We start from the raw sequence: 27,969 nt of genomic DNA, 5'->3' as shown, positions 1-27,969 counted from the left end.
CATTATTTAAAGGTTTGTTTTTGTCCAAGTGGATGCAACAGCTTGCAAAAACTAAAGCTAGTGCATATTGTTATAAGAACACTCATGTTTGGCATCTGTTTAAAATTATTAAGCAGTGGTGTTAACTTGAAATATGAAAACAAAGTAAGTAGAAGAGAGCCAAAGCAGCATAATGTTTTGCATTAGCTTTTCATCTAAAAACAAAGAGAAAGCATTTCAATCGTAGGCTTTCTATCTACTGTGTTTTAGTGTGTACATTAAGCACATTAGAGGATTATCATGAGGTTCAAAGTGATTAAAATAAAATCTCAATAGTTTGAAAGGTATTTTGAAAAGGTCACCTACAAGGCATGCTCATATATTAGATGGTATGGATGTAGTTTAGTTAAAGTCAAAACAGATTACTTTGACAGCATTGATGAAACAGAGAAGTGTTGTGGAAAGAACATTATTGCATATAGTTTATGATAAAACATGAGAATTTTTCACCTACAGAATCCAGTCAACATTGGACCTGTGGCAAAAGACCAGGAGAAGGCGTGAAATAAATCCTTGTGTGTGTAGTTGCCAAGCTCTCTAACACTGGAGTGAAATGTATGTATATTATTCAGGTTGGATATTTAATTTTTTCACCTGCTGGAAATCAGGCTTGGGTTATTAGGAACAGTTCAGCACACTGGCTTCTCACACCACTCTGCATGACTGCACATTTATCTCAGTAATGGGACACCAGACTCCATCAGGAGCATTCCTTCTTAAATAGACAGACCAGGCTCTAACTTCATAATCAGTAATAACTTCTCTTTAACCTTCCCTTGAATCACAGGAATCTGGGTTCTCAAAGGAAGCCGAGGATTCTTTCGCTCTCATGTTTTTCTCTCTTTAATTCCTGTAACAGATTCTATACTCACCTTCCTCCACCCCCCCCCCCCCCCAAATTCTTCACCCTACTATTGCCACGAGTAAAATGACATGTTCAGGTCTGTTTTGTATGGCTTCCTGCTGTTCTGTTATAACGTTGAGCAATTGAACCAATTGTGCTGCATTTCTACTTGACACTTAAGTCATGTTGATGCAAGAGGCCCAATTATTGATATGCATTAATAAATTGGCCTTTGCTTCATTATATTTTCCTTTTTATGCTCAATATTAATTAACTTTTTTGACTAGTACCCTTCTCTCCTCATGATAAAACGTTGAATCATAGAATCATACAACATGGAGAAAGGCCCTTTGGCCTAACTTATTCATACTGATCAAGAGGTTTATCTGAGCTAGTATCAGTTGCTTGGGTATGGCACATATTCTGCTTGTCCTTTTCCATCCTTGTACCTGTCCGAAAGTCTGTTAAACATTGTAATTACACCTGGCTCCATAGCTTCTTCAGATAGCTCATTCCACATACCAAGCACTCTCTGTGAAAAAGTTGCATCTCAGATCCTTCTAGATCTCTCCTTTCTCACAGGTAATTTTAGATTTCCTTACCTGGGAAACAGAGTGTGACCACCAGCCTTGTCTATGCCCTATGATGCCTCTATAAGGTCAAGCTTCAGGAACAAAACTCCTGGCCTATCCAACCTCTTCTTGTAATTTAAGTCTCCAGTCCTGCTAACATTCCCATGAATCTTTCCCGCACCTGCTTTTTGGCTTAATTGGGGATTTCTGCACCCTTTTCAACTTAATTCTGGATTGGATATTGTGTAATGAATCAGATTTAATTGGCAAGCTTACGGTAAAGGAACCTTTGGGAGGCAGTGATCATAATATGATTGAATTCACCCTGCAGTTTGAGGGAGGAGATAAAGTCAGTGGAGTTACAGAGGACTGAGAGAGGAGCTGGCCAAAGTTAATTGATAGGGGATACTAGCAGGGATATGATGTCAGAACAGCAATGGCTGGAGTTTCTGGGCGTAATTCAGAAGGTGCAGGATAGAAACATCCCAAAGAAGAAGTAATATTCTAAAGGCAGGATGATGCAACTGTGGCTGACAAGGGGAAGTCCAAGCCAAAATAAAAGGAACAGAGAGGGCATATAATATAGCAAAAATTAGTGGGAAGTTAGATTGGGAAGCTTTCAAAAACCAACAGAAGGCAACTAAAAGAAAACATAAGGAGAAAAATATGAAGGTAAGCCAATAAAGAGGACACCAAAAGATTTTTCAGATACATAGAGAGTAAAAGAGAGGCAAGAATGGATATTGGGCTGCTGGAAAATTATGCTGGAGAGGTAGTAATGGGCGACAAAGAAATGGCTGGACAAATTTAATAAGTATTTTGCATCAGTCTTCACTAGCAGTATGCAAGAAATTCAAGAGTGTTAGAGAGCAGAAGTGAGTGTAGTTATTGTTACAAAGAAAGTGCCTGGGAAGCTGGAAGGTCTAAAGGCAGATAAATAGCTTGGACCAGATGAACTATTCCTACGATTCTGAAAGAGGTGGCTGAAGAGATTGTGGAGGCATTAGTAATGATCTTTCAAGAATCCCTAGATACTGGAATGGTTCCAGAGGACTGGAAAATTGCTAATGTCACTCCGCTGTTCAAGAAAGAAAAGAAGGAACGGGAAAAAAAGAACTTACAGGACAGTAAGCCTGACCTCAGTGGTTGGGAAGATATTGGTATACATAACTGAGGTTAAGGTTTTGGGATACTTGGAGGTGAATGATAAAGTAGGCCAAAGTTAGCATGTTTTCAGGGTAAATCTTAGCTGACAAGCCTGTTGGAATTCTTTAAGGGAAAAAAATCTGGCAGGATAGAAAAAGGAGAATCAGTGGATGTTGTTTACTTGGATTTTCACAAGGCCTTTGACAAGGTGCTGCACATGAACCTGCTTAACAAGATAAGAGCCCATAGTATTACAGGAAAGTTACAAGCATAGATAGATTAGCTGATTGGCAGAAGGCAGAGAGATGGAAAGAAGGTGGTCTTCTCTGGTTGGCTGCCGATGAGAAGTGGTGTACCACAGGGGTCAGTATTGGGACCGTTTCTTTTCACCTTATATGTCAACAATTTGAACGACAGAATTGATGACTTTGTTTCCAAGTTTGCAGATGATATGAAGATGGGTAGAGGGGCAGGTAGTGTTGAGGAAGCAGGAAGTCTGCAGAAGAACTTGGACAGATTGGGAGAATGGTCAAAGAAGTGGCAGATGGAATGAAGTGTAGGGAAGTGTATGGTCATGCACTTTGGAAGAAGGAATAAAGGTGTAGATTATTTTGTAAATGGTAGGAAAATTCAAAAATCAGAGGTGTAAGGGGACTTAGGAGTCTTTGTGCAGGTTAACTTGCAGGTTAAGTCAGTGGTGAGAAAGGCAAATGCAATCTTATTATTCATTCAAGAGGACTAGAATGTAAGTGATGTGATGCTTATAATGCATTGTTCAGACTGCACTTGGAGCATTGTAAGCAGATTTGCACCCCATATCTAAGAAAAGGTGTGCTGGCATTGGAGGGTCCAGAGAAGATTCATTTGAAGGACTCTGGGAAAGAAAGAGTTAACACATGAGGAGCATTTGACGGCTCTAGACCTGTACTCACTAGAGTTTAGAAGAATGAGGGAGGATCTCATTGAAACCTATTAGATATCGAAAAGCCTAGATGGAATTGGAGAGGAGAGAATGTTTCCTGCTGTGGGTGAGTCTAGAACCAAACGGCACAGCTGCAGAATCGAGGGACAGAGATGAGAAGAAATTTATTTAGACAGAGGGTGGTGAGTTCATTGCCATATTTGGCTGTGAATGGCAAGATAAAGTGGAGGTTGATACGTTCTTAGTTAGGCAGAGCATCAACGGCTATGGGGAGAAGGCAGGAGAATAGGTTTAAGAGGGATAATAAAAGAAGTTCGCTGATGACACGGCCATAGTGGGGTGTGTCAGGAATGGACAGGAGGAGGAGTATAGGAAACTGATACAGGACTTTGTGATATGGTGCAACTCAAACTACCTGCGTCTCAATGTCACCAAGACCAAGGAGATGGTGGTGGACTTTAGGAGATCTAGGCCTCATATGGAGCCAGTGATCATTAATGGAGAACGTGTGGAGCAGGTTAAGACCTACAAGTATCTGGGAGTACAGTTGGACGAGAAGTTAGACTGGACTGCCAACACAGATGCCTTGTGCAGGAAGGCACAGAGTCGACTGTACTTCCTTAGAAGGTTGGCGTCATTCAATGTCTGCAGTGAGATGCTGAAGATGTTCTATAGGTCAGTTGTTGAGAGCGCCCTCTTCTTTGTGGTGGCGTGTTGGGGAGGAAGCATTAAGAAGAAGGACGCCTCACGTCTTAATAAGCTGATAAGGAAGGCGGGCTCTGTCGTGGGCAAAGTACTGGAGAGTTTAACATCGGTAGCTGAGCGAAGGGCGCTGAGTAGGCTACGGTCAATTATGGAAAACCCTGAACATCCTCTACATAGCACCATCCAGAGACAGAGAAGCAGTTTCAGCGACAGGTTACTGTCGATGCAATGCTCCTCAGACAGGATGAAGAGGTCAATACTCCCCAATGCCATTAGGCTTTACAATTCAACTGCCAGGACTTAAGAACTTTTTTAAAGCTATTATTAATGCTTTTTGAGTTAGTGATTTAGATGCATATCATATTATTACTGAGTTAAGTATTGTATGTAATGAGTTTTTGCTACAACAAGTGTATGGGACATTGGAAAAATGTTGAATTTCCCCATGGGGATGAATAAAGTATCTATCTATCTATCTATCTATCTATCTAGAACGGCAGAGCACACTTGATGGGCTGAGTGGCCTAATTCTGCTCCTAAGTCTTATGATCTTAATTACATCCTTCCTATAGTTTGGCCACTACGATGTGAATCATGAGCGACAAGTACTGTTGAATCAATCCATCCTAACTCCTGTACTCAAACCCTGACTGATGAAGACGTATGCTAAATGCCTTACTCTCCACCCAGTCTATCATGTGTTGCCATTTTCAGGAATTTTTCTACCTATACTGTTGTTGTAAGGTTAGCTAACCTTCTTAACTGAATACTACACCACCAAGTATGGCATCATCCACAAACTCACTATGTTAAGAACACTGTTTTGCAGATTATTAATACTGATGTAAACAAAGGTGTACCAGTGTCCATTCAATTTTCTGTTGTCATCATATGGATTTCTCTGTCTTAAATGTTTGTTTTAAATTCATTTTTGAGATCGGAATGTTGCTGACAACTCAGTACTAATGGTCATTTCTCCATGTCCTTGAAGCAAGTGGTTAACTATATAATTTCAGTTGAGAAACAAGCAATATAAATGTATGTCACAGATCGGAGAAAGATCAGAAGCATTACAATGGCAGATTTCCTTCCCTAAAGGCCATTTTGAACTAACAGTGTTTTTAAACAATCTGGAAAATTTCTAATTACCATTTTAAAAACTAACTTATTAATTCCGGATTTATTTATTCATTTGAATTTAACTTACTGCCATGGTGGGATTGGAAACCCTGTTAATCGGTCCTCAGATGAGGTTCGTACATTGTGAATTATATACATTTCTCCCAATTATATAACCCCACATTCTTATGAAAATGTAAATGAATGCTTTAGCAAGCTTCTAGATGATGCCAAGAGAGATGGAATTGTGAACAGTGTAAAGGACTATCAAAAATACAACAGGGTATAGATCAATTATAGATATGGGCGGAGAAGAGTCAGTACACCTGTTTCCAGTACACCTGAAGTTATAGACACTGTCACGGACGTCAGATCCATTTTCCAGAGGGTGAACCCATGGAAAGCATTGGATTTGGCCAAAGGGCCCACAATGTTGTGTCAAACCAATTAAATTAGTAATCAAATTGGTAACCTAATCCCTTCTGCCTACAGAATGCCCATATACTTTCATTTTTCTCACACTTGTGCCTATCTAAAAGTCTCCTGGAAGTCTCTAATGTATCTGTCTCTACCACCATCCCAGATGGTGCATTCCAGATACGCGCCACTCGGTAAAAAGCTTGCTCCTCACATCTTATTTGAAATGACCCCCTCTTACCTTAAATGCATTCCCTCTATCATTAGACATTTCAAAGTTCAAAGCAGATTTATAATCAAGGTATCTGTATGTCACTATACACTACTCTGAGATTCATTGTCTTGTAGACATTCGCAGTAAATTCAAAGGAACACAATAGAAACAATGAAAAACGGCACACAGGACAAACAACCAATGTACAAAAGACAATAAACTGTGCAAATACAAAAAGAAAAAAACAACAAACAAAAAAAAACATGCAATAAAGATACCCGAAACGTGCGTCCCATAGCTGTGTTGGGAGAGTGAAGTAATCCCGTCTGATGGGTATGGGTCCTGAACCTGGTGTTGTGGGTTCTGAGGCTCCTGCAAAAAATATACTGTCTGTCTACTCTATCTATGCCTCTCATAATCTTCTCAATCTCTATCAGATCTCCCCTCAGTCTCCACTGCTCCAGAGAAAAAAATTCAAGTTTGCCCAGCCTCTCATGATAACACAGACCCTCTAATCCAGGCAGCATCCTGGTATACCTCTTCTGCACCCTCTCCAAAGCCTCGACATCCTCCCTTTAATGGGGCAACAAGAACCTTATACAATATACAATACTCCAGATGAGGCTTAACTAGAGGTTTATAAAACTGCAACATAACTTTCTGACTTTTGAACTCGGTGTCTCAACTAATAGAGACGAGCATGCCATAAGACTTATCAAACTGGGTAGCCAATTGCAAAAATTTTTAACTTCTCTCTGCTTCAGACTGTGGTTCCCTCTATTTTAAGAAGACCACTTTACTATTGGTAGCAAAGAAAAATAAGATAAGATGCCTTCATGACTGATGCCCAGTGGCTTTAACACCTACCATTATGAAGTGCTTTTAGTGGCTGGCCATGACATGCATCATTTCCAACTTTCCAGACAACTCAACTCACTGCAACTTCCTTACACTCAACTCTGGAACATCTAGACTGTAAAGACAGCTATGCCAGACTATTGTTTATTTTTCTACAGTTCTGCTTTCAATACTATTATTCCAAGCAAACTTATCAACAATCTCCAGTCCCTGGAGGGGTTAATGCCTCACTCTGCAACTAGCTCCTTGACTTTTTGACCAAAAGACCACAATTAGGATAGGCAGCAACAGCTCCATCACGATTATTCTAAACATTGGTACTCCACACGGTTGCTTCCTCAGCCCCCCTACTCTACTCCCTGTACACTCATGCTGTCTGTCCAGATTCTGTTTAAACTACATCTGCATCAAGAAGAGGCACATTCTGCAGGTTTGGTAACAAGCACCGGAGTATGAGATACTAACGTCAAGAATAGCTTTTACTTAGCTGGTGCTATCAACACTATTGAGAATCAGGAAGTGGAAAACTCATTAATGAATAATTAGGCTCAGATACCTTTGGCAGCCATAGCATTTATGTGGCTGATCAAGATGCCTTTCTATATGTGGATGAAGATTTGTGAAAATAGTGTCATTGTATTTCAAGAGGAAGTAGTGAGACTTTCTCTCGGATGTGTTGGTCAATCCTTGTATTGATCAAGGATAATCCTGCCATGTATTAATTAAAGACTAAGCATTGCCCAGGAACCATGGCTTTGAACTACTTATCTGCTGAAATACAAATAGCAGATGAAGTAAAACTAAGCCATAAAGACAATAAAACAAACTTAATCAGCAATATTAATAATGCAACTCAACCCATAAAAAGTTCACTTATTTCCACCACAGAAATGCAGTGAAGACTTAAATTATCACTGAAGACCGTCACTACAGGGGAATACTGTAATACCTCTAATATGGATGAACTGTCACTACCTTAACATTTTTTGGTTCTGTTACAATTTATCTTTCATCTTATTGTATGTCAATGATCTATCTTTCTTGCATTATTTCATACTCCGGGCATCAAAAACACTGATCAATGTGAGATATGTTATAATGTAAGACTTAATAAATGCAACACTGAAAATTTTCGCTATCAAAAGCGGTGTCCTAATACCTTTCATAATCAGCATACTAAAGTTCATAAGCAAGCATAATCTAGTAACACATTCACATTCAATGCAATTTAACATTTTCATAGTTATATATAAAATAAAATTAGTATCCATTAGTTTGTTACAAGGCTCTTATATAACCTCTGTTAATGATGATTTTATAAATTCTATACTGCACTGCCATGTTTTATGATAGGGACAAGAGCTATGATGTATAACTAAAAGTACACAGGGCCTTAAGGAAACAGCAGTTGGACAATTTTGGTCTCCTTATCGTAAGAAAGTATGTGCTAAATAGGGAGTGCAGCAAAAAAAAAACACCACTAAGCTGGTTGCTGATATGGTGAGTGTATCATAAGAAGAATGATTAAATAGGCTCAGACTATTAGAAGAATGAGGCATGACCTCATTGGAACACACAAAATACCTCGAGGGATCAAGATTAGATGCAGGGGGGATCTTTCTCCTGGGTATGGAGTCCAGAATTCTCTCAAGATTCGAGGTAAACCAATTACATTTGAAATAAGGTGAAGTTTCTCACTCACTGAATGGTGAATCTTTGGAACTCCCTACACTGTGGGGATGCATAGCTCAAACAATAACTTCACAAAGCTATGAGTGATAGTTTGTTGGAGAGCAGAGAAAGCAAGAGATAAGAGGATAGGGCAGGAAAATGGCCTTGAGGTGGAATATTAGCCATCACATTATTGCACAATGGAGCTGAAGCAAGGGGCCAAATAGGTTAACTCCTGCCCCCCCCCCCCACCCCCCCCCCCCCGCCCTCATGTTTTGGGTTACCTTGAAGCCTTGTAACACACTCAGCAATGTATTATTTCATAACTTAGCATGCAGCAATAGCTCTCCAATGCATATCAACATTATAGCCATGGATCCTCTCTCATCCAATGAGAAGTAAAGGTTAGTGGCTAATGACACTGCTCCACCACATGGACACTGAGGTTTTGGAGCTGTGTCAATTGTCCATTCTTTCAAAAGGAAACTGACATACTTCTACCCCGGGAAGGGCAGAAGACTTGTTCACAATTACTGTCTTCAACTAGTTGCGGTGAACATTGGCCTTGGTCTAGAAGTAGGTCAGTTGCCATCTGCTGGGCTAGATCATTTTTAATGGAGAAAGAGGTGAAAGTAATACTTAAAATATAAAAAATAAATTCTGAGTAGAAACTGCATTATAAATGGCATTCAGTTTCTAGTTTAGGAATACAGATCAAATCTCACTCACAAAAAAAGGCCTTTCAATTTATTTAAAGCATTGTTACTCCAGAATAATCAATTCTTGCAGACAACTATCACCAAATTATTACTTCCACAATGTGTTATTTCAGATTCAGTGCCAAGTTCAAGCTGATGAATGCAAAAGCCAGTCCATCTTACTCAGCTCAAAAAGTACCTACCATTCGCAGTAGCCAAGTTTTCATTCCAATTTCCAATGCAAAGCATCAAGGGAAAACAATTACCCCCAAACCAACCTTTCAGAACTGACAGAGAAAGGTGCACAGGTTGTAGACAGCTTGGCAACAGCACTACTTGCAGAATGCAGCATGGCCACTTGTGCTAAAGGTAGAAACCAGCTGCACAGGGGCCAGTACTTACAGCTAAATCCTCAATTAGTTTCTCCTCAAAAGAGTACTCCTCTGTCTCTATCCATGATTTCAGATAACTCTGAAGGAAGAGATTAACAGCACGATGCCTAGGAAGCGGGAGGGTATAGTAAGATTGGGAGGAGTGGGAGGTGAGACACATCTTTTAGTAGATTAAGGGAGACTTTTATTAATTGAAATAACAGTATAAGTCTATTAGTAGAGATTTGTACAACTTCAGCTCTCTGATTGGTCAATGGTGTATGAAGATTATATATCATGACAGTGCTAACTAAAGTATGAATGGCATATAAAATGGTTCTCAAGAGATTTGATGTTCATGTGCAACTGAAGTGAAAGAAAGAAATGAGGAACAGAAAGAGGATGAAATGCTGTTTCATCATAAACAGTCATTTGCTGTCATAGTTAGTTACAGATGTCATCGGCTTCACGTATTTTAACTACAATTTTGGACTACACTGTAGTTAGCCCAAGTATTGGTAGCAGTTAACAAATGGATTCTTGAATCTTGAAGGTCTGCTTAAATTTGTTCCTCCCCACCCCCCATCCTTCCTCCAGTATCTCACAAGAAATATCGCTGATACTATAACATGTTTTCGTGATCTGTTTTTGAATGATAACATTATGTCCTTTGAACAGCTATCTAATAAATATAATTTACCTAAAACCCATTTTTTTAGATATTTGCAAGTCAGAAATTTTCTGTATAATGAATTAAAGTCTTTTTCGAAAGAATGTCCATTGGACATTACAGAAAGAATTTTAGCCCTCAATCCTTGTCAAAAGGGTTTAGTAGCTATCATTTATAATATGATTATGAGTGTACAGCCAGATGTATCAGGAAAAATTAAGAAGGAACGGCAAGAAGAATTGCATTGTCCTATATCTACTGAGGAATGGGAAAATTTTTTATCATTGGTAAATTCGTCCTCTATTTGTGCTAAACATGCCCTAATACAATTTAAGGTTGTACATAGAGCTCACATGTCTAAAGATAAACTTGCTCGATTTTATTCTTATGTTAATTCAACCTGTGACAGATGTCATTCTGATGTTACTTCATTTACTCATATGTTTTGGTCTTGTCCTTGTTTACAAAATTATTGGAAAGATATTTTTAATATTATTTCAAGAGTTTTAAATATCAATCTCCAACCGCATCCTTTTACTGCAATTTTTGGTTTACCAATGATAGATAATAATCGTCTATCCGCTTCATCTCAACGAATGATTGCATTTGTTACATTAATGGCTAGAAGATCTATTTTACTGAATTGGAAAGAAATTAACCCTCCAACTGTATTTCAGTGGTTTTCTCAAACTATTTCTTGTCTGAGTTTAGAAAAAATTAGAAGTGTGGTTTTTGATTCTTCAGTTAAATTTGAGGAAACTTGGAGACCATTTATTCAACATTTTCATGAGTTAAATGGTCTGATCCTAAACTTTACTGTTATTATCCTTAATTATTTGGATGGAGGTTCGGAGTTATCGGCACTACTGTATGTATTTAACATTATGCAATTGCCCATGTTGGTTAGTTTTTTTTAAAGTTTTCTTTTAGTTTTTGTTGGGGTTTTTTTTTCTCTTTTTCGATTCTTTTACATTAATACTATGAGTTTGGGAGGCCTTATATATTGATTATTACGTATCTGATTGTCTATTTAAACTATTAATTATGTACTCTCAAACGTTTTGTATTCATATTTCACTAATGTTTTTCTTAAAATTAATAAAAAGATTTAAAAAGAAAAAAAGAAATATCGCTGATACATCCTCAACTTCTCTGTAAAAGTAATAGGCGTAAAATTTCAGATGACAACAGAAGTTAACACTCCACTGGTTATAATTGGTTAGAATCCTTTGTCCTCATGTGCTGTAACACAGAAATGCAGCGCCTCTTGAAATATATTAACTTTACAATAGTAAAAACATAATGTGTGTCTAAAGGCATGTGCATTTATGATGCCTTTAAAGATTAATATGCTATTTTTTATATGTTCAGTGACCATTTTAGTAGGTACACAAATGTACCTAATACAGTGGTCACAGAAGTGGAATTCAGTGTGATCTTCAGCTGCTGTAGCCCATCCACTTCCAGGTTCGATGTGATGTTCCTTCAGTGGTGCTCGGCTGCACACCACTGTTGCAACACATGGTTATTTGAGTTTCCATTGCCTTCCTATCATCTTGAACCAAACTGGCCATTCTCCTCTGACCTCTCTCATTAATAAGACATTTTCACTCATAGGACTGCCACTCACTGGATGACTTTTGTTTCTCGCACTGTTCTCTGCAAACTCTAGAGACTGTTGTACGTGAAAATCCCAGGAGACTTCCAGTCTCTGAGATATTCAAACCACCCCGTCTGGTACCAACATCCATTCCACAGTCAAAGTCACTTAGGTCACATTACTCCCCTGTTTTGATGTTCGGTCTGAACAATAGCTAAACCTCTTGACCACATCTGCATGCTTTTATGTACTGTTAAAGTTAAGTTAAAGTCTGTCCCGAGCCCGAGTGAAGTGACTGAGAGTATGAGACTCCCCCCCCGCCCCTGGATAGGACGCCAGTCTATTGTGAAGTTAACCCCCAGCATTTTGCCGGTACCCATTATCAGCTGGGTGGACTGGAGCAGTGTGTGGTTAAGTGCCTTGCTCAAGGACACAACACGCAGCCTCGGCTGGGGCTCAAACTCACAACCTTCAGATCGCTAGACCACTGCCTTAACCACTCGGCCACGCGCCACACACTTTATGCATTGAGTTGCTGCCATTTGATTGGCTGATTGGATATTTGCTTTAATGAGGTGTACAAGTATACCTAATAAAATAGCCACTGAGCATATCTTTCTTCATGCAAGATTGCTGAGAGCTTTGGTTGATGGATTGACCAATCAGATTCTGTAAGGTTTACTGTACAAATTGAAGATGGTTGATGTGCCAAGGGAAATGATTGCACAGGGTAGGAAGCAGTGTCTATCAATCAAATGTTACTTTACCGCCAAACAGACGATAAGATTCTCAAAGTCAGTTTTCTTATATAGTTTTTCCAGCCACAGATGTTGATAGGCGTTCAGGAAGTAAATGTTAATTTTGTGTCTAAAGAAAAGGGATACATTTTTTGCATTGATCAATTTAAAAGCACAGATTTTTCTAAATTATCTGTGGGATAATTCTCCATGTAGTGTGAATTAAAGCACGGTTTCTGCAATTAGTTCACTGCATTAAAATGATTTTTCTTAAGCATGTACATTATTGTTTGCAAAGACAAAACTGCATATATGTTCTGTATAGCATGATTAACAGACATGATTTTTGACTGGCTTCATAAACTTCATTAATTTAATATAAAAAGTTTGCACTGTGATTTCTGACTTGACATTTTTGACCCAACCCTAAGCAGAACTGGAGCTCCAAATTGAAATGAGGTGCTCTCTTACAAGAAAGGAGGAAGAAATGCTAACAGGGGAAATTACTGTAGATGTTCTAGTCCAGATGATAGAGAACAGGGAATTGTTCTTCCCCTGGAACAGTGGATACAGCTTGGAAGCTGAAGCTGGAAATGAAGTTTGGGAGTGATTGTTAATATATCAACAGCTTTATCAAAAAAACAACCTTGAAATGGAAAATAAAGTTCAAGAAAGTAGCTGAGTGAGATAAAGAATAAATAGAAATGATTGTTTTAAATATAATTTTCTTATTTACATGCAAAACACAGCATTTCTTCTACCTGGGAAGGTTGTAAAGTGGTGCCATCCGGAAGCAGGCAACCACTGCTCGTTTGCGTTGTTTAGACATAAGTTTGTGCCAGCCTGTCTTCTTTGACCGTAATGGCTGCTCCACCTTGAGAAAACACATTCACTTCCTTAATGTTGGTTCAGATTTACTGGAAAAACAATGCATGCCATTAATAAAATGTGGATTGACTAGAAAATTCAGGGATAAAGGAACACACCGTAATGTACAAGCCTCCAGAATGTGCTAATTGCAATGGAGTCTGACAGCATCTCTTGGCTTAAACATATATACAGCCCCCTGTGGGAATTCAAGGGTTCTCAGAGAAACCTTGCTCTTCTGCAAGGATGCACTGTGTTCAGGAAGGTGCTTGGGATATTTCATCTCAAGTCTTCCACTAAAACTGAGAACGTTATGGCTATTGCATTTGAGAGCAAATTGAATCTTAGAGTTTTAAAAGATACATTAATGATAATTACTGCTTTAAAGTCCACATTTTGATTTCTTAAGCTTGCTTACATTTTATTTATGTTCCCTGCTATCTAATGACTGCTGAATTTTATTTAAGAAGTTCAATGGTGCTCACAGCATTCACAGATACCCCATGGAACCTTCAAAAACACGGCAAGCAACTGCCAGTATAAGGAGTGGTCAATGTCATTCTGTTGGTGCTGAGCAGGATGGTTCTTTTAAATGTTACCACTATTTATATTACACTGAGGTTAATATTGATGTAAGAGGTTCTTATCACTTTAAATCTTTACAAGCACTTCTTCCTGGTACTCTCAATGACGATACAAGCTAATGAACTAGATAACAAAGTGTATTTAATATTTCAGTAAAATTTGAGTAATATTGTAAATATGGTATATTGTTTGATTAAGCATTCCTTCCTGATAACATAATTCATTGTGGATTTTATGTAAGAAGTACGTGAATGGCTTACGTCATTACATCACCACATCATATACTGCATCCCTCACTAAGTTAAAAAAAACCAAAGCAAACACATTCTCCTGGGCCCGTGTTTTTCTTTTGATTAATTTATGAAGTTACAAAAAACAAATAGTGTGATAGATTCCAACTACAATATGACTATTACCGATGTAAATGGCCAAAAACTTTATTCAATCAGTTGTGTTATTTTCTCCATATTCTGTGTCATTGGAGAATTGATTATTATACTCACTATTTTCTCATTATCAACATTTATTATGTTAACGGATTCTTAAAGCAGCTGGATATAATTGGAAAAAGAACTGAGTGCAATTTCTTCAAACATATCAAAGCTTTCCATTAGATTTTGGTCTGAAGGGAATGAATCCTAATAAAAACTCCTAAAATGCAGATTTTTGTGCCAATCTATCCGTAAATAACTTACAGATTTAATTGCCCAGGGATGCAGCATAATGCTCTGAAATTTAGTTTCTGTACCGTTATTACATACAGAGGATAAAGCTCACATACCATTGATACACCAGTTACCAAAGTGCTTAGAGGCATATAGAAGATCAGTATCAAGCAACTGCTGTGTATATTTGGAGAATGTGACAAGTTTGTTCTCTGCTATCTGGGAGTGATGAAAAATTTCTGAAAATGCAAAAATGAGACCTCTACAATAAGACACAAGACATGTTATCCTTTTAACTAAATGACTGGAAAATTAACAAGCCATCAAGTTACAACAACATACTGAATAAATCTATCAGTATTCAATCATTAAGAAATTATTGCTATCATTAAGAAATGCAGTCAGATTTGTGAATAGCTTCAAATGTTCCATTTGCCCTTGGTCATCCTGACACATCAGACAGTGGGATTTTTAATATGTCCGTAAGATGATTGTTTATTTTACTATAAGGGATTATAGTTTTCAACACTTCTTTACATTATTTGTTTATGTTTGCTCTGGTTACCTGTTCCAAGTGGAAAATAGCAGCTGAAATCTTTTGCACACGTTCCACAATCTTCTGAGGATCCATTCTCTCTTCGGGCTTGGCAATATCTTTATACAAATCCAGCTGCCATCGAACTGCTGGGTCATCAGTCTGAATGGGAAATTGAAGGATTATTAAAACAAGTAGAAGGCAACCACATTCAAGATTTGCATTCGGCAGCAAATAATGAATCATTTCACTGAACTTCAAATCTAAATTGGGCGACAGCAGAAGTTGCCTTCTCTGATCAAGTTTCAGAGATGCTGGCCACAACCCAGCAATTTGACTTGTAAATTGATCAAGACACAGGCGTTACCTCTGGTGTTAATTACATTAATGTTTTAAACAGATTTTGTGTTAAGTTATGACCTTCAAACTATTTCCTAAAAGCCAATCTAAAATGTGGGGCATCTTTGGCAGAGACCATGAGTTTTTGTCCTTCCCTGGCTGCCATTAAGATCACAGATGAGCTGAGTGGCTCAGGTAGTGAGTGAGGGAGTTTCAGGTTTTTGCTTTAGTGATAATGAGTGATTGATATATCAGGTCGGGAATGTGACCGAATTGACTCTTGCTCTGGATGAGACAACCAGTACCGTGATGGAAATGCTCTGCTGTGACTGTACAATGCTCACGTTAGCTGCTGACTAGAGATGGGAAGCCTGCCTCTCTGCCACATTTGTTCCAAATCTTCCTGCACATTTGCAGTCCCATGCTCTGGTGAAAAGCTTTTCCCTGAGTGCATCATTCAGATTATGGATGCGAGTATAATATGCACCCAATCCTGCTCCTTCACAAATGCAACTCACTTTCAAGTTTGCTAACGAGAATCCAGTTCTTTGAAATAATTGTATGATCAGATAAGCCTTTGTCCGTTTTTGTTTGTTGTTACTGGTAAGGAAAACTGAGTTTTCAAAGCAAGGGTTTGGGTCTCAGCTCATTCAAACATTGACCTGTTTGTGTAAATTGTCTTTATACTGTGAACATTATAATGCAGGTATCGGGTGGAAATCCTAATTCGTCAATGCATTTGGTGTACTATTTAAAGAAGGCTTCATTTACAAGTATAGGAATTATGCTTAGATGACATATCAGGAGCTCATGTTCAAAATAAAATGCAGTTTAAGTAATAAGATGGTTAAAAAAGACTTGATATAACAAGTATTAGATGGTAGGATATCACAAAGCATACAGAATGTGAAATTCAACACCTGACTAACAGTTCAGACGTGGGAACTCATGTTCTCAGTACTATTTATTTATCATGACTTGTTTCTTTTTGTATTTGTATAATTTGTCAGTCTTTGTGTGTAGTTTTTATGTTTTCATTGATTCTATTGTACTTATTTGTTCTACTATGAATGCCCTGTAATCTCTGGGTAGTATTAGTGACAAATACATTCTTTAATACAATTCACTTTGAACTTTGAAGTTAATCCTTTCAGTAGAAACATTGAAACATAGAAAATTTACAGCACAATACAGGTCCTTCAGCCCACAAAGCTGTGCCAAAATTAAGTAGAAAACAAGGTTGGATGTAACATGTGATCACATCCTTAGAGTAATGCTTTTCTCAAATCCTACCTTATCCTGCAAATGTAAGTTATTTGCAAGGAACTCTTTCACTTCTTCATCGGTGTCTTTCTGTTGATGAAACAATACAGCTTTAAGGAAAACATTTGGTTGGATTAAGTTAATTTTTTGTGCTTGTGAAAAGGCAGTAACATACATTTATAAAGTATTTTCATTATATGTTTACTTATAGGCAAATCTCTACCACCACATCCACATCAGACTGTAAGTTAGTCAATACAAGTTTTGTTTCCTTTTTTCCTTGAAGGTACCAGAAAATATTAAGAATACTGTGTGAATTTAAGATGAAGGGGCATTTTGTTTTAAATGCATCAGTCAAATGCTGTCATGATCTAACCCAGGAATACTTAGATGTAGGTTTAACATCAACATGTCAAGTTTGCTGATTTGCTGTTTATGTTTTTAAAATTTACAAGAGACAATACTTAAGAAAAATACCAGAAACTTACCAGACTGTACCTCTGCTTGGCCAATGAGATTAATTCTTGGTCTCCTGCTGTGCACATATTTAAACCAATTGGAAGTAACTTTTTAACAGCTGCCACAATCAGTGATGTATGTATCGAGTAATAGTCACCTCTGCGCTTAATTTTTTTCCGTTCCTGGTTATCTCCCTCTGCCTGAAATAAATTAAATTGTTTATGGCAATACAGTATTTTGTATGAATGCTTATTTCAAATATTTAAATAGGTTATGCTGTTTAGTGAATGTTGTGTGGTACTGACATATGATATGGTAACATATCCCATGTTCCATGGAATATCCCATGTTCTGAACTCCAATTACATACAAAGCTGACACAAAATTTCAAATTCAACACATCTCTCCACCCACTCAAAAGCTTCCTTTTCATTCCTGAAGGTGTTATAATGCTAGCATTTGGATCTATAAGTATAAAATGTGGTGTTTGCTCAACTGATGAGCCATTCTTTATAAGCAAGTTTCGAAATAGAATACTGGTAAGCTACATAAGGGGCATTTAAAAGTAAGACCTCTCTTACTTGTTATCTACTATATAACATACACTCCAAACTATTGATCCCTGAAACTGGCACTGTTCCGATTACACGTAATTGTTTATTTACAATATTAACTAAATCATTGCTAGCCAAGGATCTAAACATTGTTCCTACCAATGCATACCATGTATCAGTTCTATATTATGCAATTTACCACAAGATTTTTTACATATACAGTAATATAAGCGATCACTTTGGTTTGCTTCGCTTCACAGCAATGATGGATCAAGAACATAATAAAGAAGTCCTCTCAAGTCTGCTTCACTGTTCAATAGATTATAGTTGATCTGATCTTGGCCCCAAATCCACTCTCCTGCCTGTTCTCCAGGATCTTCAACTCACCTGGTCTAATTATCCATCTACTCAGCTTTAAATATATTAATGAATTAACGTTTGCAATTATTTGGAAGAGAGAATTCCAAAAGATTCCTCCTCATTCCTGTTTTAAATAGGCAACCCTTTGAAATTTTATGCTGTTTCTATATCCCTATATGAGGTAATGATCTTCACAGTATAAATCCTGTCAAATCCTATTCATTTCAATAATATAATGCCCCATTCTTCTCTCAATGTGTATATCATTCAGCTGTGAGATTTAAAGATGAAACCTTATTTAGCACACCAGTGTTCTTGGCAGATTTAAAATCATTCTGAAGCTGAAAGCTTTTATGCACATGCTCCTGTGTAATCGTTAGAAAATGCTGAGAACCACTGCACCACTCAGAGGCTAAAATATCACTTTTTCACTACTTTACAAAGTGATGGTGGCCATTGAATGCTTTGTGAACAGTTAGCTCTTGTAGTTCAGGATAATTTGACACCACACCTCTTTAATATAATAAACTGGAACTGATTGCAGTATTAACTGTTCAGACTGTGAGACAAACACAGTACTGCGCGCAATGATCATTGAAGAAAAACAATGTGGTTTTGTATAAATTATAAGGTAACCAACCGTATTTTCACTCAATCATTTAATTTTCATGTCAGCTAATACAAAAGGAAAGTATTTAATTAATAATACTGCCCCAGCACATATTTACACACGCACACAAAGGTAAATTGAATATGATACAAGAAAATGCACTGCCAGTACAAGGAACACAAAGATGATGATGCAAATGAAATGTATTGGTAAGCTGTGCTTATGATGGGTTAGATGCACACTGGCTTTGATTTCAATGCTATCAACTCTCAGCTTCTCTTAGCTTAATTTAAGTGGAGCTGTACAATTCTGTTTAAAACTAGGCTCCTCACATTAAACAATCTTGAATCTTGTTGCAGCTTTATGCTTTACCACACTTTGATAAAGAAACAAATCAACCATTCATCAAAAATGTATTACGTTGCTCTATCTACAGTCAAATTTGCTGTAACAAACTACTTTCTTAAAGAAGTGTTTCAGGGCTGCAATGTATTGTATTATAAATCATAGATTGACATCTCATTCGGACAGTCGGTTAGATTAGTTCTTTTCTATTATATTTTTGTTTAGAAGAGCTGTTCAGCCAAATTTTTCCCCAGCAGTCCTCACTTTTTTCTCACTTTCATGCAATTTCTTTTTCAATTATTACTTTTACATAATGCATTCTAGATCAGCATAGACTATTATAAAACGTCCTTTGGTGTTTCTGGCTCATGTAGTCTCTGATTGCTGATGGTTTTATTACAGCAAGAGTTTCTCCTTCTTTTGTCTATAAAGTAACTACTCGGGGTTCATATTGCATCCTTCTTCTTACCAAACTACAACTTCTCATTTCCCTGCAGTAAAATTCATGCTCTATGTCTGTTCATTTCACCAGCCCAAGTAAGAGCATTATGAATAGGAGCAGAGGCAGCCATCTACCCCTTGAGCTGGCAACACTATTTGATAAGATTGTGGTTGATCATCAAATTCAGTTACAGGTCTGATTTCCGTATTGCCATTTCCCTGAATTCCTTGCATTTGCATCTTTCTGATTCTGATTCAGTAACAGAATATACTGTTACTATCTTCCTCATTGTAGATGACAGAACGCTAGTGAACAAAGTTGAAACCCTTACCGAGTCATTAGTGTACCCTACACTGCTCGTATTAATGAGGTAGTGACTTGAACCAGGCAAGTGATTGGCAAAAGAGCCATAGTGGCATGAACACACACTTCTTTTGTTGGGATATGGAATACTGCACATTGCTAAGAGGCATGGAAGCAGGTTCAATGGTGGCTTTCAAGTGAGAAGAGGGTAAAAAAGGGACCGTAAAAGATTCCATTATCTTAGTGAAGTGGGAGATAAGTAGACCTCAATGTACAGTCAGTACAGGTATAACGAGCTGAAAAACCACTTTTGGAATCTAACCAAGTGGCCGTTTAAAGTGAGGGTTAGTTTGGAAAACAAGATGCTGTGGATGATTAATATTTTGCACAATCACTTTTATTGGATGTTCACCCTATTTCCATCAGGCAAGTTGGGTCAATTCTTTCTACCATTTTTTTTATTCAGTTGCTGAACCAGCCTGGGGGATCCAAGCTGGCAATGATAGCTGCCACAATTAGATTGAATAATAAATCACTTCAGATTAATGAAGAGGAAATTGGTCTCTTTTTAAAGCATTTGAACATTACATGAAATGTTAAACTTTGTCCTGTCTTAATCTGATGATGATCTGCTAATCCATTAAAATCATGCTAATCTTTGCACTTGAGAACATTTCAATAATGGATATATTATGTTAGATGGAAAAGTGCTTAAACCTTTAATCCAATATCCTTTAATGACATTACCCTGTTTTATAACAAAGGGTCTAAAACATGTAGTGCACAACATAATTTCTGGAGAAGTAAGGATTTGTACCTGCAGTCAAGTGAATCTAAATCCTGACTAAAATATTACTCTCACATTTACCACAGAGCAACGAAAAAGAACTGTTGAGTTTAGGAGAGAAATTCAATCTCCCAATTCTGCTAAAGTTTAATGAACCATATAAATGAATTTACTTATTTAGCAACACAGCACAGACTAGGCCCTTTTGGCCTTTCAAGCCACGCTGCCCCAGCAACCCCACGATCCTGATCAATCCTAACCTAATCACAGAACAATTAGTTTTCCCAGTATATCTCTGGACTGTGGGCTTTGTCACTAGTAGCACATTAGCCGCGATTTACCCTATGCAAAAGCTATGCTTTGAGAGCTGATTTTTACACATACTTCTCAGAAGCTATACAATGTATGGCAAGCACAGTTAGTCTTCTGCAGAGGTTTCAGACAATGAGCACAGTACAGTTTTCAGACAACTGCATATGCTATGAGTGTGGTCATTAAAAAAAAAAGACCTTAAGTCTCCAAGTCTGTTGTGCAGCCTTTTGCATGATGATGCAATCATGCAATCTGACCTTTAGGCCAACTTGCTTACATCGCTTTGAAAAGGGAGAAAATAAACACAAAAAAATATTAGTAATATGTTAAAACATCAAATAATTTAAAAATGAATAGATTTCATATGTTTTAACCATTAGTATTGATCTGTCAAAAGCAAAAAAAAAGATCAAAGTGCTTTAAGTGGGTTTCCATTTTAGTGCTGTTAATTAATATAAAATATAAAACTGTGGGATTCTAAATGCACATTTATCATTTCAGTGATTTGATTTTTGTGCCCAAAAGGTGAGATGTTAACACTTGGAAATGAAACTTTTTCTCTTTGCACCATTACCATTTGTAGAATAAAGAACTGACAGTAACAAGCTTTAACCCCCAACCTCAACAAAACATTGGTTTAAAATACCACTCTTTTTTTTCCACTTTATACAAAAATACATTGTCAGTAAGAATTCTAATGTTGTGTTAACTTGGGAGACTTTTGTATTTGTTTCTGAGGACCAGTAGGGAAAAGCAAAGTCAGGAAGGCCTTCTGTGATAGGAGAGTTGATCGTTAAGGGCAGAAGATTCTACAGATGTAAAAGAGATGTCAGGATGGTGTGTTACATCCTAGATGTCTCAGAGCGACTGTAGAACAATCCCAAGGGGAGGGCAAGCAACCAGACATTGTGGTGCACATTGTCACCAAGGATATAGGTTGAAAAGGGGACAAAGTTCTGTGCAGTGAATACGGGGAATAAGGAAAAAAAAAGTGAAAAGTAGGAGCTCAAAAGGTAGTAATCTATTGATTATTCCCAGTCTCATATAATTATTATTGGGGCAGGAATAGAACAATAGAACAAATGATTGTACAGCTGAAGAACTGGTGCAAGGGGTAAAATTCCACATTTTTTGAATCGTTGCAACTTCTTCTGAGGAAGGAGCAATGTGCACAAGAGGGACAAGTTGTACCTTAACTGGAGTGGAACCAATATCCTGGTGAGGAGGTTTGTTGGTGCTGCTTGGGGGAGTTTAAACTAGTTTGACAGAGGGATGGGAATCAGATCACCAGGTTAGTAAGTGGAGGGATTGAGAGGAAGGTAAATACAGCAAAACCTTAAGGGAATTTCAGCAGGAGCAAGGTGATAGAGAAGATGGGACGGACAAGCTGAAGGGTACTCACTTTAATGCTAGGAGGATTAAGAGTGAGAATGATGACGTTAGACCATGGAACAGTACATGGAACTAAGATGTTCTGCCTATTACAGAGAGTGACAGGAATGTGTACTTAATGTCACAGGGTTTCAATGATTTAGAAAAGATAGAGAGAGAAGTTGAAGCTAGGTGGGGGGAGGAGTAGGGCCAACATCTCAACTGCACTCAGAGGGAACATAATGGAGGGCTCATCCATTGAGTCTATATGAGTAGAACTCAAAAATTTTAAAAGGTGCAATCAGTCTGATGGGATCATTCTGCAGATCCCACCCCCCACCCCCCAGTAGCTATCAGGACATTGGGGAGCAGATATACAGGCAAATTTTGGGAAACTGCAAAAACACAGGGTTGTTGTTAATTTCAACTTCCCCAATATAGACTGGAGCACTCCGGTGTGAAAGGTTAAGACAGGGGTAAAATCTGTTAGATGCACCCAAGAGGGTTGGAATTGGTCTTGAGAAATGAGCTTGTCCAAGTGACTGACTTTTCAATGAGAGATAATTTGGGAAAAATGGGCACAACACCACAAGTTTTAAGACAGGTACCGATTAGAAGTATGGACTTGGTGGGAAGGTGTTTAGGTTGGTTTTGGTCAAAGTACAAGAGTATTGGGTAGGAACCAGGGAGAGTTAATTTGGATCAACTGTTTTTGGGCAAGTCCATAGCTAACATGTGGAGTGTGCTTTTAGACTAACTGCACAGAGTGAAGGACAGGTATGCTCCAATCAGAAGGAGGAACAAGGACAACAATATAAGGAATCTTTGGATTACAAGATAGATGGCGAGTTTAATCAAGAAGGAAAAAAAGTGCATGTAAGGATTAGAAAGCTAAAATCATCAGGGCCCTTGAAGATTATAAAGAAGCCTGCAAAGAAATCAAGAAGGGAATTAAGTGAGAAAAGAAGGGCCATGAAAAATTCTTAGGCATTCTATACTTATTAAGAGCAAGAACTAGGCAAAGGGTAGGACTCAAGGATAAAGGAGAAAATGTATACATGAGAGCAAAGGAAATGTACAAGGTCATAAATGAATAGTCAGTGTTGGTACTTACCATGAGGAAGGAAGTGGTGGATAGTGAAATCAGTGTAATAAAGTCTGATAATACGGTATTGTATTTGAGATTAAGGAAGAAAAAGGGCAGAGTCTCTTGAAGAACATTATTACTGATTAAATATACCCAAGATTTCTGAGAGAGGCCTTGGTACGTGTCCTCTCTAGCTACAGGGTGAGGTCATGGAGGGCTGGAAAGTATCTAATGTTGTAACTGATGAATCTCATGGCAGTATTGCAGAGGATTCTTTGGGATAGCAATTATGAGCATTTGAAAAACAATAGCTTAATTAGTGACAGTCAGCATAGCTTTGTGTGGGTAAGTGATGTCCTACTGACGATTGAGGCACTGTATTTTAGAAGATTGTGAAGGTGATTGATGAGGGTGGAGCAATGGATATTGTCTACGTAGATTCTGCTAAGGTGTTTGATAAGGTCCCACATGATAGGCTCATCCGAAAGATTGAAATACATGCAATCCATGGTGACTTGGCTGCTTGGATTCAGAATTAGCTTGCCCATTGAAGACATAGAGGGGTATTTGATGAGACTTATTCTGGCTGGAGTTCTGTGACTAGTGGTATTCCAAGGGGATCCGTACTGGAATCTCTGTTGTTTAATGTATATAGAAATGGCTTGGATGAAAACATGGATGGCGGGTTAGTAAGTTCACAGATAATAGAAAGAGTGGTGGCATTGTGGGTAGCGTGGATGATTGCCAAGTGGTACAGTGGAATGTAAATCAGGCTTGGCCTGAAATGTTGACTGTTTACTCTTTTGTAAAGACACTGGCCTGCTGAGTTCCTCCAGCATTTTGTGTTTATTATTTTGATTTCCAGCATCTGCAGATATTCCCTTGTTTGTAAAGGCAAAGCCTTTAACAGTGTCGATGTATGGAGGGATTTGGGGATCCAAATCCATAGCTCCCTGAAAATGGCTCCGCATGTTGACAGGCTGGAAAAGAAGACAGATGGCATGCTAGTATTTATTAGCTGAGGCATCAGGTTCAGGAGCCAGCAATTGATACCTAGATTACTGCATTCAGTTCTGGTTGCTCCATTGTCGGAAGGATTGGAGACTTTGCAGAGGATGCAGAAGGGATTTACCAGGATGCTGCCTGAATCAGAGGGCTTTAGCTATAAGTAGAGGTTACAAAAATTTGGGTTGTTTTTTTTTCAGGAGGCAGAAGGGAGATCCGATAGTTTATAAGATTATGAGAGGCATACATGAAGTCAACTGTCGGTATCATTATTCCAGGGGAGAAGTGTCTAAAATGGAGTGCTTTCATTTAAATAAAGAGGGGAGTAAGTTCAAAGGAGACATGTGGGACTGGAAATTTCTTTTCCACAGAGAATTGTGGGTTCCTGGAATGCACTGTCACAGTTAATAGTAGAGGGAAATATGAGAGAGCCATTGAAGACACTTTTAGATAGGCACATGAATGTGCAGAAAGTGGAGGGACATGGACATTGTGTAGGCAGAAGGGATTCATTTTTCTGTAGGTAGGCATTTAATTCCGTGTTCAATTAATTCCACACAACATCATGTGCTGGAGGGCCTGTTCCTGTGCTCTGTTGTTCTTTATTCCATAGTACTGTGGAGTTAAATGTATAAGGAATTGGAAGAGTCTGACCAATGTACAGATAGACAGAGCTTCAATTTGATATTCATGTCTCCTTGCGGTCAAAATGTGAAAGGAACTTACTTTTATTAAAACCCAGATAGTGGTTCATTTAAAAAAAAACGAGTTTCTCTCTTTTAAGATGACCTGATTAATAATAATTACCAATAATTAAACTTAGTTTATTTTTCAAACTCTTTTGTTTTTTAGGAGCATATTCCTATATTCATTGAATCAATATACAGATTCATATCTTTAATATTCAGTCCCTATAAAAAGAGTGATGCTTCAGTAAATATGTTTCTATGATCAAACAGTGGTGACAATGTCTCCGGTTATCAAATAGAGATGGCAATGGCTTCATAACTACAAATCCCACACATCAATCAGGAATTTTCCTTGGATTTTTCTGGAACCCTCAGGAGTCAATTCTGAATTTGAGGTAACCAGCTTTTTATTTCTTTATACAGATATTGCTGAATGCTTCAGTTTCAATTTGTTCCTTTCTTCCTTTTCTCTTCTGCTTCTAATTACCAGTATTTAAAATTATCGCTACTGTAACAACTTTGGTCCCTACTCTTTTGCAGACATTCTGCCCATTCTCTCTATCCTGCACCCCCCCCCCCCCACCCCACACTCAAACATTTTCTGCAAAACAAAACACTCTTGTTTTCTCACATTTTCAGTTCTGATGAAAGGTTATTGACAGGAAATGTTGTGACTCCGTTTTCCTTTCTCCAAAAATACTGCCTGACTAGCTGAGTTCTTCCAGCATCCTCTGTTTTTATTTAAATACATTAATTACATTGGCTTAGCTGCTTTGGAAAGCAAATACTTATCTTCCATTCCATTTCCTTTGTTGACATTTCTCCATGATCCCTGATCAGAAACATTGCCAGATCAATAATTCACCAATTGATAGAAAGTGAAAAAAAGATTTTCTCTTCAAAGTTTTTGATACATGAAGTGAAATTATTTTTAAAAATACTTAGAGTGTGAAATACAGTTTCAAATGTGCATCTGTAATTACCTCAGTTCTGCTGTTCTGTACATTTGTCAACATTATCAAGACACTAACACAACTTAGCTTGAAAATAAGAAATTTAATCCTGGCATATATGTAGCAAATCAAGGAATCTGTAATTAATATTTACCTTGGACATTTTGCTCTTATTGTCTGCAATCAGGAAAGCCATGTTGTTGATTTCATTCTGAATCACAAAATTCTGCTCTTCCCGTTTAAAATTCTGTAGAATGGTGAGCAAAAAATACAAAGGTTGTTTGAGTTTTGTTCTTAGCTTACATTACTCCAACAATTAACAAAGTTTCTGAAATGATTGTCTCATTGAAATGCTTACAGTAGTCTCTCCGACAGGCCTATTTACACATTAGAATGAAAATCTCTATGGATGGTTTTTCTCTAAAAGCACTTTTTAGCAACTAATATCCAAGCTCCAGTTCTTATGTTCAGGGATTGCTTAAATTATTCTCATCTGATAATTTTTTCTACTATTTGCGACCTCAGCAAAAGGCCATGAGGAAACCATGTCTCTTTTGACAGTTTAAAATCAAGACATGAGATGGACTGATGGTATGGAATATTCTGAATGCAGGTGATTCTAGGGACATATCTGATCTCCAGCCATCAACATGATTTGGTCTTCAGCTGAAGGTCAGGATGTAACTTACAACTGGTCCTTCAACCTTACACCACCCATGGCTGGCACATGTAGCACAACCCCACTCACTTCAATGAGGTCCCTGACCTGAATGTAGAAGCTAAGTGGAATGTTGTATTTTTTTAAATTTTACTGCATTAATGTTCTAATTTTTTAACAATTAAAGATGTTAAGTAAATGAATTCCTTATTTAATTTTTTTTTCATTTTTGGATTTTTATTTTTTCCTACTTCAACCATTTTTAATGGTCTCTAATCATCAGAGATTTTTGGAAACAGTTGAAATAGCCTGTCAAAGCTGCGAAAATAGCAAGCAACTATTTTACAATTGAATGAAATATTTTATTTTAATATTCTACTACTTTCAGTTTTAATAATCTTGCTTTATAATATTTTAACAGCATAATATCTATCTGAAGGCATGAGGGTCATCTCAATTCAGTTATCTAATTGCGCTAGGTGTAAAGGCATCAGCTTAATTTTCGTCAGCTTTAATTCTCACAGTTCAAGAGATTGCATGAAGTAGGCATGAAAGGAGGGTAGCAAACCTTGGCAGAGTACAGCAAAGTCCTGAAAAGTCGTCAAATGACAGCATCACACAGGAACTAAGAGCACCAACTTGCTGCTACAACGAGTAGCTCAGTAAAAAGGATGCTTTTTTGCAACGTTCAGAATTAGGAGCTCTGCTCTAAAGTGAGGCATCATTAAAGTTAGCTTTTACACCAGTTTGTAAATTTATTCCTTACATGTGATTTACACCACAAGATGAAAATCTCAGCCACCATGTGGAAGAGCTCATCAGCATCTGCATTCGGCTCCTTGAGCCATCTTGCCCTAGAAAGATAAAGCACAATTGTAGAATTCCAGAGAAACAGAGTGTAGTTTTCATCATGTTGAAAGTTCAAAGTAAATTTATTATCAAGATACATATAAGTCACCATAAACAACCATGAGATTAATTTTCATACTCAATACATAATAGGATAACCATAACAGAATCAATGAAAGACCACTGTGCAAGTACAAAAATAAATAATAATAATAATAATAATAATAATAATGATAATAAACAATAAATATCGAGAACATAAGATGAAGAGTTCTTGAAAGTGAGCCTATAAGTTGTGGGACATTTCAATGATGGAACAAGAATTGTCTGTGACGTTCCCAGATAACC

At 37.6% G+C, this 27,969-nt stretch overlaps 1 protein-coding gene across 1 annotated transcript in view; it reads right to left on the bottom strand.

The window, feature by feature from the left end:
• ryr3 (ryanodine receptor 3) overlaps positions 1-27,969 on the bottom strand; it is a 374,648-nt gene that overhangs the window by 71,432 nt on the left and 275,247 nt on the right. Inside the window, 7 exon segments of the mRNA XM_073040132.1 lie at positions 12,614-12,713; positions 13,345-13,457; positions 15,266-15,397; positions 16,868-16,927; positions 17,326-17,496; positions 26,269-26,361; positions 27,539-27,626. Of these exon segments, the coding sequence (XP_072896233.1) occupies positions 12,614-12,713; positions 13,345-13,457; positions 15,266-15,397; positions 16,868-16,927; positions 17,326-17,496; positions 26,269-26,361; positions 27,539-27,626 (757 nt within the window).

Source organism: Hemitrygon akajei, chromosome 3, assembly GCF_048418815.1.
Source record: "Hemitrygon akajei chromosome 3, sHemAka1.3, whole genome shotgun sequence".
In the NCBI taxonomy this organism is placed as follows: Eukaryota; Metazoa; Chordata; class Chondrichthyes; order Myliobatiformes; family Dasyatidae; genus Hemitrygon; species Hemitrygon akajei.
Note: the sequence above shows the minus strand (reverse complement) of the source record. Positions and strands in the feature narration are given on the sequence as shown.